This window comes from Antedon bifida, chromosome 8, assembly GCF_963402885.1.
Source record: "Antedon bifida chromosome 8, ecAntBifi1.1, whole genome shotgun sequence".
Classification (NCBI taxonomy): Eukaryota; Metazoa; Echinodermata; class Crinoidea; order Comatulida; family Antedonidae; genus Antedon; species Antedon bifida.
Window position 1 is genome coordinate 14,375,290 of NC_136233.1, and position 12,180 is coordinate 14,387,469.

The window sequence follows — 12,180 nt, forward strand, 5'->3', positions numbered from 1 at the left end:
ACGGATGTATGCCTTGTACATGACCTGAAAACTTTCTTTGTCAATATTTTTGAATGTTATTTCGACATACTATTCGTCACTCTAGCTGCTGCTGCAGCACACTGTCGGCTTGGCTTGCAGTCAATTTAGTTTAGATATATTTTTGTTATATAAAACAAATAGTGAATGTTTATAATCTGTGCAATAGAACTGTACAAATATTTTCATTTGAGACTGATGAAATGTTTAATTTTCACCTCATGAACATATTTATACTATTGCACTCATAAACCTTCATTATTTGTATCCATATAATATACAGTGGATAGATTTAGTATAATCTTGATTCGCTCCTGTTGTTTAACAACAAACATTGTCTGTTTATTTCGTTGCAGTTGGATCAGAAGAGGTTGTATTTGGAAGTAGCGTATATGAATTTGATGGTACTGATTCATATTCAAGAGACGAGATTGACTCCTACTGTAGTACTACTAAGTTTTCCTTGATCCTCAACATTCTGACACAAGATGAGGTGCAGTTTGTCACCAACAACCTTCCTGACAACACTATCATAGACTTGTCAAAGGAGTCTGGAGAATGGAAGTGGAGACGCCTCAACAAGAAGCTCTCAGATACTTACTCAAGTAAGAAAAAATGTTGTTGCGGCCCGGTCGCACTTCAAATTTGCTGTGATTTTTATAGACCCTACAGTACATACAAAAAAAAAGTGTACTTCTGTATTGTATGCAAAAGAGAAATTTTTTAGAACAACAAAATATCACATTATAGCTACGAACAAATTAAGAAACTTTAATGATAAGTACCAACATGAGTTTTCAGGCTATATAAAGTTTCTGCAAAATTCTTAGTATTCTCTCTAACAATGTTGGGCCAAATTTCCGCTTTTGAAGGGTCTTTTTTAAGCAAAGGTATACATCTTCCGAGGTTTTTATACTTTGAGTAGCCATATAAATTAAAAGAGTTCTTGTTAACTATTTTTTCTGGGTATTTTTCAGACTGGGCAAAAAATCATCCAAACAGTGATAACAAGTGTGCAAAAATTAAAAATGGAAAGTTTGTGTCAATTTCTTGTAACAAAAAATTCAATTGGGCTTGTAAAAGAAGTAAGTGTGTTTTAACAAAGTTGCTGTGCCTAGAATAAATCAAACAAACTTGGTGTAAGGTCTAACACTACACATATGTTCCTAATAAGTCCAATTTGTATTAAACTGTGGAGTAGCTTTGCGTCGGGGAGTTGAGTAATTGGTCAGATGTTTTGCCCTACTCTGATGTAATTTTGTACTTCATACTAAGTATATTGGAGAATACTTGTGAAAAAATTCGCAAGTAATTCTCGGCCACTATCCTGGCGTTCATACCTCTAGACCACCAAGCTTGCGTTGATGGCTAGTGGTTAGATTCGAGCCCAAGTAAGCAGCGGGTACTGCACCAACAGGGTTATAATTGTATTAAACTACTGTGGAGTAGCTTTGCATCAGGGAGTTAAATAATTGGTCAGATGTTTTGCCCTACTCCCCTGTGTAATTTTGTACAAAACATCTGACCAATTTCTCAATTCCCTGACGCAAAAGCAAAGTATTCTCAAATGTACTTAGTATGAAGTACAAAATTACGTAGGGCAAAACATCTGACCAATTAAGTCCAATTTGGCTACTCATTTGTGTTCCTAAGCACAAGTTATTCCAGGTGGCTCACTTTGGATCTTGACCTTGAAGGCCAGTTACAGTTGTAAAGCCATGTGAATGTGTCCTCAAAAGTTATTACTGTAGTAGTAAAATGACGTAATTAAGTTTGTGTTACATTGACAACTAAGGCAATACAGTCAACTCTCCCAATAATACCGGACACCGTTGGGCTTGCTAAATATGTCTGGTTTTCCATAAATTCTGGTATTCAGAATGTGTTTTTAATTTTTAAAATGAATTTGGGACCTTTTGGACTTCAAGAAAAGTTTAGTTTTGGGAAAGTTTCCGGTTTTCAGAAAGTCCGGTATTGGGAGAGTTGACTGTATCTGGCCCTACATGTTCTGGCACAGAATTAGTACCACAACCTTTGGTGTGTCTATTACCTTTATTAATGGATTTATACTAAATTTATGTTTGTTGTGCTATGCCCACCTGGGCCATAACTTAATTTACTATAGGCTACCATACTTACCTGTTTGTAGAGTATCTTTGACTGAGGCATTATTTAATTTGTATAACTATTTATTATGAGCTGTCTATACTAAATTTATAAGAGATACTTTGTTGGTTCAGTTGAATTAGCTTAATGAATTGATGAGAATAAAAGAATTGCATTAACATGTGCATACAGTTTAAGTGATTTGACCAGAACATTTGGCAATGTTTTGTTTTTCCAATTAATAAAGAGATGATGTACAAAAACAGAATGATGTCCAGTGAAAAGTTTAAATTCTATTATATTTTATGTTTTAGCACGTTGCCCTGAAAACTGGAAACTTGAAGGTGATGTTTGCAGGCATTACTTTAATTACAGTGGTTCTTGGGCCGAGCAGAATGAATACTGTCAGAGGGAAGGAGCTACTTTACCCATCCTAAGGGCATCAACAGATTTCGAAAGCCTGCGTGCCTCTGTCGCAAACTCTGATAAACACAGAATGTTCTTGGGGTACTCAGATGAAGGACATGAAGGTATATTTACCGAAATAACTTGCAATGGAGAGAAACAGACAACTTCTTTGGAGGGTGAGTGTCTAAAAACTAAAACAACATATGAAGCAATTCATTTTTTATATTACCACGAAGCAACATTACTCCATGATATTACATAAAGCATTTGTATTCGTTCTGTGTGAATTTATTGTATGCATTGTATTTCATTGTTTGTTAGACATGAGGATAGTCAGATGCTCACATCATTATGACACTTGTGAATAAATAGCTAGCTTGTCTTGACAAGTTAGTGAAACAGTGTGGTGATGTGAGACTAGGTTTTGTTGTCTTGGTCAATTTGTTCGGTTTATTAGGCTTTTTCCTGGTTTATTCAACAATAACACTTTCTTTCTTTTTACACTTGTTTAAACAGTGCATAGAGACTATTTGTATTTTGCGCTATACAAATTTAAAACCATTAGGTTATTTGCATAATATAACTCAACAACTCTAGAAATTGTCAACAGTGTGGTACCTTTTAAATTATAATATTATTTGTGCAAAACAATTTCATCTGGATTCAACGTAGTAAAAGATAAAGGTCAATAAAATATAAACCAAAGATTTGTTTGGCTAACCAGCTAGACTTTGTCAGCTGGTCTGCTTTTAAGTCTAGCTTGATGAAACTGTTTCGACGTAAGTTTATTATCGGTTTATGTTTGAATCAACATTACTAATTATGATAATATTGTTTTTTGTGTACGGTGATAGAAATCTGGAAACAGCCTGAGCCTAACAACGCTGGAACTGGAGAAAATTGTGTTGAAATTACTTCTTGGTCTTTAAATGATCGGAAATGTAACACAAACTATGATGTTATCGCTGCTTGTCAAGAAGGTAAGAAAATTCAATATCCAATTTATTCATCAAAGTAACAAAATAACTGTGGCGCAATGTGCTGGACGTTGGATTACTGATTGTGAGTTTGAATCCAACTCTCGCCACATTGCTTATCCTTAGGCAAAATGGTTTACTTACATTTGCATACATGTTGGATCTAAAAAATGACCGGGGTAATAATGTGAAGTGCTTAGACGTATTATGCAATAAGCACTGTATAAGAACGAATATTATTAATATAACTAGACATGTAACTCGTCACTTTGACGAGTTAGTTATCCGCACGACAAACGCCACGTGCACGTCATATACGTTGGAATATTGCATGACATGCTCTAAATGACATGAAACGCGTAGAAAGTTGATTAGAAATTGTTTTTTTCCCATTTTCAAATTTTAAATGCGCGTGCGCGCGTAAATTTGTGTAAACTCGCAATTTTTTTTCCAGAGAAAGTTAGCGCATGATATAAATTAAACTTCTGCAAAGTTTCAATTTAAAATGTTATTTGGTTTTTGACCTATGTTAAATACGCGAAATTCATAAAATCGTGCGTAAGTCACGTTGCGCAACTCTGACATCATTCATGTTGTCAAAGTTATGAAATGTTATGTTTACACATGTTAGAGAAATGCTCTACACAAAAATGGAAGGAAAGAAATAAGAATAATACAGAAAAAAAAAAAAATGATGATCCCATACAATTACAAGGAGTTATCCGTCAAGTGCGGATAACTAATGAGAAGGTACATTTTTAGAAACCATACATAGCTATTCTATCAAAACCTCATATCCCCAATGTTTTTCCTAAATTTGTTTTTTTGTGCCCAATATGTGCAAATAATGGCAACATTTTTATAGCAACAACCAATCAGAAAGTAGAGAATGTTGTGTTTTTGGACAAAACATGCACAAGGTTTTGATATCATAATCAGAGTTAATTCCAAGAAAAAAGTCACCGCAATCACGAAAAAATTCAAATTACATATTTAAAAATGTATTACACGCTATTCGTTTCAAATGTCACAATCAATTAAATACTCTGACTTTTATATTCCGCAGATGCTTGCCCAGAAAATTTCATGTACCTGGGTGACTCGTGTTATCATTTGACAAGTTTGAAGCATAATTACATAAGTGGCAACAACATCTGTGAGGAGCTTGATTCCAGTATATTGGTCCTTGATTCAGAAGAAGAACTAAATTTTATACAACTTAGCGTATGGCTTGGGTACAACCAAATTAACGTTGATGGGTTCTTTGAAATGGCAGCTAAATATCATAAATGGATTGATGTAGAAGGTAGAATACTCTTACACTTTTGAGGACAATATTTTTATCAGTATGATTTGACTTCTATTTTTATATTCACTTAAATTTTATGGTACAATTTCATCAAGATCATTTTCATCTCTTTATTATTATTTATTGACCTTTTTATAATTTTTTTTTATGTTTTAATGATGATGAATAAAGTATGTTTGATTTGATTTGACACTCCTCTATCAGCATGTAAGTCCTGTTTCTGGTTTTTAAAGAGTTATCTCTGATACCATGCACATGATGGTGTTTTTTCTTCCTGTATCAAAATAAAATAAAACATCAATCATATCATTGTCAATATTGTCATTATATGATTAATTCAGCAATATTTTTCTTCATAGACTCTCTGAATAAATTAATTGGTACCCCCGAAGAAAACGAGTGTACTGAAAATTGTAATGCTGTAAAATTTAACTACCCATTCTCTTGGGAAATTAAAAATGCTGAGGAAGACCTGAACGTTATTTGTGAAAGAGGTATGTCAATAGACAAAAGCATAGGCATATATAGGTGCGTCCCTTACATTTTGAAAATTGTGATGCCAAAATAGAACTTTAGGTTGTTGAGTTCCACAGTTTTTATGCCCCGCTGTATTTCAAAATATAGACCCGCCACTGCCAAGTTATTAGTTGAATGGGGATAATATTTTCATGGGTTGAAATATCTTTTCCATTCAATGCAAAGTTTACTAATAATTGTAGTGCATAGACTTTGTAAAGGAATATTTTAGTAAACAATACAACAGATTGATACATAAATAAAACAATAAATAAAACAAGTGCCTTAAGCACCTTTGGTGGTGAAGTGCGCTCTAGAAATCTGTATTATTATTAAACGATTGAAACAGTGTTTGCACAAATCAAGATATCAGTATCGTTTTGGGTTCTGATGTCGATTCACAACAAAAATTATTTGTAAAGGCTCATAGTATAGGTTATCTAGGTTTTCAAAGAAGCATTTTATAGTCATTACTTCCAATTGTAAATAAATAAATATTTTATTACAGGCAGCATTGTCACTGAAACGTTGCATTCAACTTCAGAAATATATGGTGAGTTGCCATAATAACACTCTAGATCAATGTATTTGGTTTGGTTTGACAGTAAAGCATCTATACTTAGGAACATGGCAAAACCATTCCTTATAGTACCATATCCCTCTCTTCATATACCCCTTTCACAACAAAACTTTGGACTGATCTCCGGAGACACCCCAGGGTTTATGATCATTCAAAACGTTGAGAAACACCGGAGATACCCCTTTCACACCAACCTAGCAACACCAGGGTTTATAAAGGAAAATTGTAAATGTCGCCCTCTATTTTGTTTGTTTACTTAGCGCCGATCATTAGAATTGACAATATTTTTAATTTAATAATTATTTACAAAAGTCTCAGAAGTCTTATAATGTTTTATTGATACTACTTATTATTTTTTAGACTCGCTATATATTTTGTACAAATATTTAAAGTATTTTGAAATAAAACTAAAGCAATGAGTGATTGTGTGAGGATGACCTTGTGACCTAAAACTCAAGAGTTTGATGTTGGTACTGCTGTACTTTTCACACCAAAACACCGTGTCTCCGTAGTTTTGCTTTTGGTGTGAAAGGGGTAATACACAGCATGCAGGTTCCACTTTGGCAAGACGGTGGTACAGACTGTGCCTTCTGCCAGTTCACTTTCAATTTATTTCGCCATAATATTTAAAATTATAACAATTTATAACAATTGTTAGTGGGGGTCGCCATAAGAGCAATGCTCATTTTCCGGGTCACTGTCTGTTGATAAGACAATTAACAACAGGAAAACTAGATTAAACTAGACTAGATATTCAATACAGAACAAGAATTAGTGAGTACAGTATGTTCAATTCCTTGCCAGTGTGCCATACCCCTGCAAAGTGACCACCAAACAATTAAACTCTGTCTACACTATCAAACTAGAAAACAAGTGTGATGTGCCCAAATATGGTAGTTATTTGCCCAAATATGGAAGTGATATGACATCATCACGTCCATATATGGGCATATCACTTTTTTTGTCATATAAAGTTTGAAAGTGTAGACCGAGTAGACACTTGGGATTGTATAGTTTGTATTAAATTGACAACATTTATCTCCTTTTCCAGATCGTCTTATTGATTTTGTTGTATATACAGCACTACCTATAGCTTCATCATCAAGTCATTTAGGTATACGGTTAGTATACTTTGGGAATGATACTACATCAGAAATGTACATTGGATCTTCACTATCTTTGGCAACATACAGTACAGAAGGAGCTGAGATACTGCCATCAGCTACAACTGGAGAGAACTCGGACCTTCCTGATGCAATAAAAATAACCATGATTAATGAGAACTACAAAAAGATGTACTTGGATACTAACGATATTTCCTTGCGGATTGGGGAATATTACGGCCGTGTGGAAGTTGGCAGCGGACAGATGCAAAATCATATTGTAATACTGAAAGAAGGTTGTAAGTAAAAAGATGAAAAAAACAACAATTTTGATAATAGCCGGTTGACATGCATTATGTAGCGGTAGAAGCTTTGGTCCCCACTTGGTCGCAACGCTTGGAAGTACAGTATTTTGATATGATTGATCATTCAAATGTTTGCTTGCGATTGGTCACTTGTGTTGTGCCTATGCGTTATAAGTGGGAACCAAGCCTTCGTCTACACCCTCTGAATAATAATGGAACGATCCATTTGATAATCTGAGTTTTCTAGTTCCATTCTGGAAAACTCAGATCTTGATATCTGAGTTTACTAGATCTAGAAAAGTCAGATATCTGAGTTTTCTAGATCTAAAAAACTCAGATATCTGAGTTTTCTAGATCTGAGTTTTCTAGACACCCTATAAAACTTTCTGTGACAACAAAATGTGATGATGTCATATCAATACCATATTTAAGCATATCACTACCATATTTGGGCACATCACACTTAAAACTAAACTAGTTTGATAGTGCAGACAGAGCATTAATTTCTGAAATTTATAGAGAGTCTGGTATCGTTTATTTAATTGTTAATAACTTTTCATTCTAATTAGCTGAAATAAAAGTTGAGCCATCTCGGAGATCTGTAACCGTTGGTCTTGGAGAAACTGTTACACTGACTGTAAATGCACCCTCTGCTACAAATCTTCGTTGGCGACATAACAACATGTTTGTGTACGGTGAAGGAATGCATGATACCAAAACATTGACCATTTTAAATGCTCGACTTGAAGATGAGGGAGTGTACGAGTGTTATTATCAAGGTCAACGACATTTAGGAAAACATACATTTATGTACTTATATGTCACAGGTATGCGACCAAGGATTTGCTTATTGTTCTTTATACTAGATGACACACTGGGAGATGATACAATAAGTGGAGTGTGACAGTGGTTATTTGTGAACTAGTACATGGGATACGCGTTAATACGATGTATTGGTTCTTTAAAGTGCACACATGCATGTTGCGGTTTATAGTCCTTATCTGGGAAGACTTGTTCTACCACCAGAACCATGGAGTGAGTGAGCTTCGAAACCTTTCCACTGTCTTAACCGCTCGGCCAACCACTCACAAGGTTATGTTTTCACCTGACTTTTGTTTATCTGTACAAGATCTGGATGAATCTACAGCCACACGAAACAATCATATCAGTTGTTTCCCTAATATAAAAATATTTTACTTTAAAATTATTCCTGTCTTTACAGAATGTCCAACTTCTTATTGTGGGATCCCGTCCTGTGCTCTTAATTGTCCAGTTTGTTACAATGGTGGACGTTGTCATGCCAGATCTTGCACTTGTGTCTGTCCACCTGGATTTCGTGGTACATTCTGCGAAGAAGGTAAGTTACTGTTAAAGACCCCTTCCCTGCAATTTTGGACGTTTTTTGGAAAATAATACATATATATCACTTTTAAAACATTAAACCATGTCATTCCTTGTCTTAAATGTACGTTTTATGGTAAATTATGATAAAAAGTGAGAAACAATGCACTACCTAAGTAGCTCGCGACGTTCGACCTCTCGTGGACGGTCTTAGGCCTAGCCTAGCTAGGGCTTAGTTTTGTAGGCCTAGCTGGTAAACATCGGTAACGTACGAACATCGTACGCTAGCTATATACCTAGCCTGACGTTGTATAGTTGCTGCATTAATTGTCTTTCTATTTTTGCCAGACTCCGTTGATACAAATTGGGGAAAACCCGGTATTTTCGCTGAAAAGTTAGGAGTCTTCCATTTGTTTTGGCTACACGATCGATCAAAAAGTGGGCGAATTACAGGTGAAAAACAAAAATATCAATTCGCGCAATGCATTTTGGGATTTATAGCGGGCCGCTACAATTATTAGAATCGACGTGTTTTTTACATTTTTAACCGTTTAAAGACGAAAAAAGTTATCGCAATAGGACCATATAGTATTATTTTTACATTAAATATAGTTTGTGATCTTAAATTAGATCTAAAAAACGTAGAGAAGGGGGCTTTAAGCATGGCATAATATGTAATTAATTTAATTGGGCTTGAATCTCAACTCCAGCCATTAAATGCTAGCTCTGGTATTATACAGGCTAGTTATATTGTTTGGTTTCAAGTTAACCATTTAAAATTATTTTGTAGTCATTCTCTTACTATATATATACTATCTACATTTCATTTCAGGTTTTGACACACTCAAACTCTATTGCACTGTTTTAAAAAATGTGTGCCCTAAATGATTATGCAATTGAAAAAACAGGTTACACATGTAATATGCATTCAGTTCCTTTACACTTAAAACCATTCTGTAATGCATGGATTGGTTTTGCCCTAATGGCATATGCACATGCATATTATTCTGATTTTCAGTGTCTGTTTATTTTTTCCCATTCAGTCTTCTACTTTAAATCAGAAATTGTGCTTCCTGTCTATTATAGGTGATAATGTCCACATGGGCAAATCCCTGGCACGCTCCCAAATTACCACATGAATAATGATGGTCTAAAGCAACATAGCACATCGCAACTTTTCTATATGTTCATTAATAATTTGTAATTTAAATTTCAGGATTAACTGATTGTTCTAAAATTGAGGATTGTTACAAATATTCATGTTCGTCTGAAGCATGTAGTGGCAGATTGTTTAGTTACACATCTCCAGTTGGAAACACTTGTGCAGCAGGATGGTCAGGTTATCAATGCCAAAAAGGTAAAAAATATTACATATGTAGTTAGCCCCTCACCTTCCTTCCAGGTCAGTTTAAATGTAGTTTAAAACCGTACATTTCTGGTCATTTTGAGGCCCTAATGACACCAACCCCAGCATCACATCCTCTCCCAAAGCCGAAAAGACGCCATTTTGGCCGCTATATTGGATCTAAAGTTATGATAAATATGATGTCATAGACGTAAAGCCTGTTTTACACTAAGCCATTAATTTCACATAGTAACAATCTTTTACACTTGCATATAGTGTATGTATGAAACGGTACATCTCTAATTTTGTGAAAATTATCAATACACTGTATACTTTATTTAACAGAATGCGAGTACCCATATTACGGAGCCAACTGTTTACAGAAGTGTCACTGTCCATCATCGTTCTGTCACGTTGCCATAGGATGCACCCCTGAAGCAGAATGCCATGATGGGTTTACAGGGAGTTCATGCTTAGGTATTTACAGAAAAAGATTATTCTTCGACAGTACATAAAATATCTGTTTAGTTACATCCTAGAAAGAAATGTTACTGTTATCATTCTGTGACAGCATTGCTGTATGCCCCTTTGAATGCCTTAATGGTTTTACAGTGTTCTCATACTTAAAGCGTGGTTCCCACTAGCGATGCAACACAACGCAGAGACATGTTGATGCAAAGTGCTGTATTGCGTAATCACAAGTCGGAACCGACGACGCAACAGTGCTGCAAACATCGCATGATTTCACGCAGGCGGGGACAAATACAATTATTGGAAGGCCATTTCTTGCATTGGTATATTGTGTTACGTTGCGTCAATAGTGGGAACCAAGCTTAAGTACAGTATTTAGAAAGAGATTATTCCATGTACAGTACATACAGTAGCGATATCCTAAAAAGAAATGCCACTGAAACAAATTTGTATTTAGGGACTATATCACCTTTTGAAACAATAAATTCTCCTTTTATCATATCAATTTGGAAGGTTAGGTATTAAATTGGTTTTGTGTTTAAATAGAATATGAATCTGAAATGGTTTGTCCTGCTGGTTATTTTGGTGATCAATGTCACAAAAAATGCCATTGCTTCGACCAAGACAACTGCAACAAGGCCAGTGGGGACTGTCAAACTGGATGTGAGATGGGCTGGGGAGGACAAGACTGTCAATTGGGTATGGGAAGCAGGTTGTTTTGGTTGTTAAATACTGCCTGAAATGAGGTTGCAGAAAATGTAGAGAAGCTGTAACATGCTTGCCTTCCAATACCAGGACTTAATCCTGACCTAGTGTCAGGGTTGTAACTCATGACACAACTCCACTCCCTAAGTCTGACATGTTTTTTAATTGGTTCTCTTGCTCAAATTTGCATTAACATTGTAGATGGAGCTTGTTCACAATCACAGGATCCTGGGTTTAATACTGACCTAGTGCCAGGGTTGAAAACTCATGACTGAAGCCTGAAATAAGAATTAGTTTATAATCTAATTTAAAAAAAAGGAAGAAAAAAAAATTTCTGAACAAACCTGATGTAAATGTTCCCTTGTGGTGGTTATGGAAATACAGTACACATATGCTTTACATATACAGTACAGTACACTATGTATTCTTTATTTTTTGAAAAAAAAAACACTTTTTATAGCTTTGCCAGCCATATTTGATACACCCTGGATTGTGGATCGTTATCCAGACCGTGTCATCATTGAATGGAGAGACTGGACATATGGACATGACTTTGGTGTTGGACCGATTGTCAACTATAACATCTACCTCTGGAATTCTTTGCATCCAGATCGTAATGCAGCTCCAGCGTTGGTTGGTGTCACCAGTGGTAATACATGGGAAATCAAAGGTTTACAGGAGAAGTCAGAATATTCAATCATGGTTAAAGTTACTAGACGAGTTGATGGTTTTCTTGTTGTTGGCAAACCAAGTCCAATTCTCTCGATCATAGTGTTTGGTAAATTGAAACTATTAGATAATACAAGTAGAATTTGATAAAATATAGGGTTGCATGATATTGGTTTTCCGGCGTAATGTTTTTCTCTAAAACTCTGTCAATACTATCAAACTAGTTTGACAAAAAATGTGATGTGCCCATATATGGACACTGTGATGTCATATCACTATCATATTTGTGCATGTTTCTACCATATTTGGGCACATCACAAGATGTAC

General features: G+C 35.2%; 1 protein-coding gene across 1 annotated transcript; it reads left to right on the top strand.

Annotated features, from left to right (window-relative positions):
• The first annotated feature begins 8 nt into the window (after positions 1-8).
• Positions 9-12,000, top strand: LOC144850989 (uncharacterized). The gene is made up of 15 exons (XM_078708512.1): positions 9-15; positions 375-623; positions 996-1,103; positions 2,439-2,708; positions 3,387-3,512; positions 4,576-4,815; positions 5,178-5,312; positions 5,843-5,887; positions 6,966-7,316; positions 7,892-8,149; positions 8,545-8,679; positions 9,880-10,020; positions 10,354-10,485; positions 11,026-11,178; positions 11,645-12,000. The coding sequence occupies exons 1-15, from the start codon at positions 9-11 to the stop codon at positions 11,998-12,000; spliced, it is 2,706 nt and encodes a 901-aa protein (XP_078564638.1).
• Positions 12,001-12,180: the final 180 nt, after the last annotated feature.

Coding starts and splice junctions, on each gene's coding strand:
- LOC144850989 (XM_078708512.1), top strand. Junction 5,313..5,842: donor GAACGTTATTTGTGAAAGAG/GTATGTCAATAG, acceptor ATTTTATTACAG/GCAGCATTGTCACTGAAACG. Junction 8,150..8,544: donor TATGTACTTATATGTCACAG/GTATGCGACCAA, acceptor CTGTCTTTACAG/AATGTCCAACTTCTTATTGT.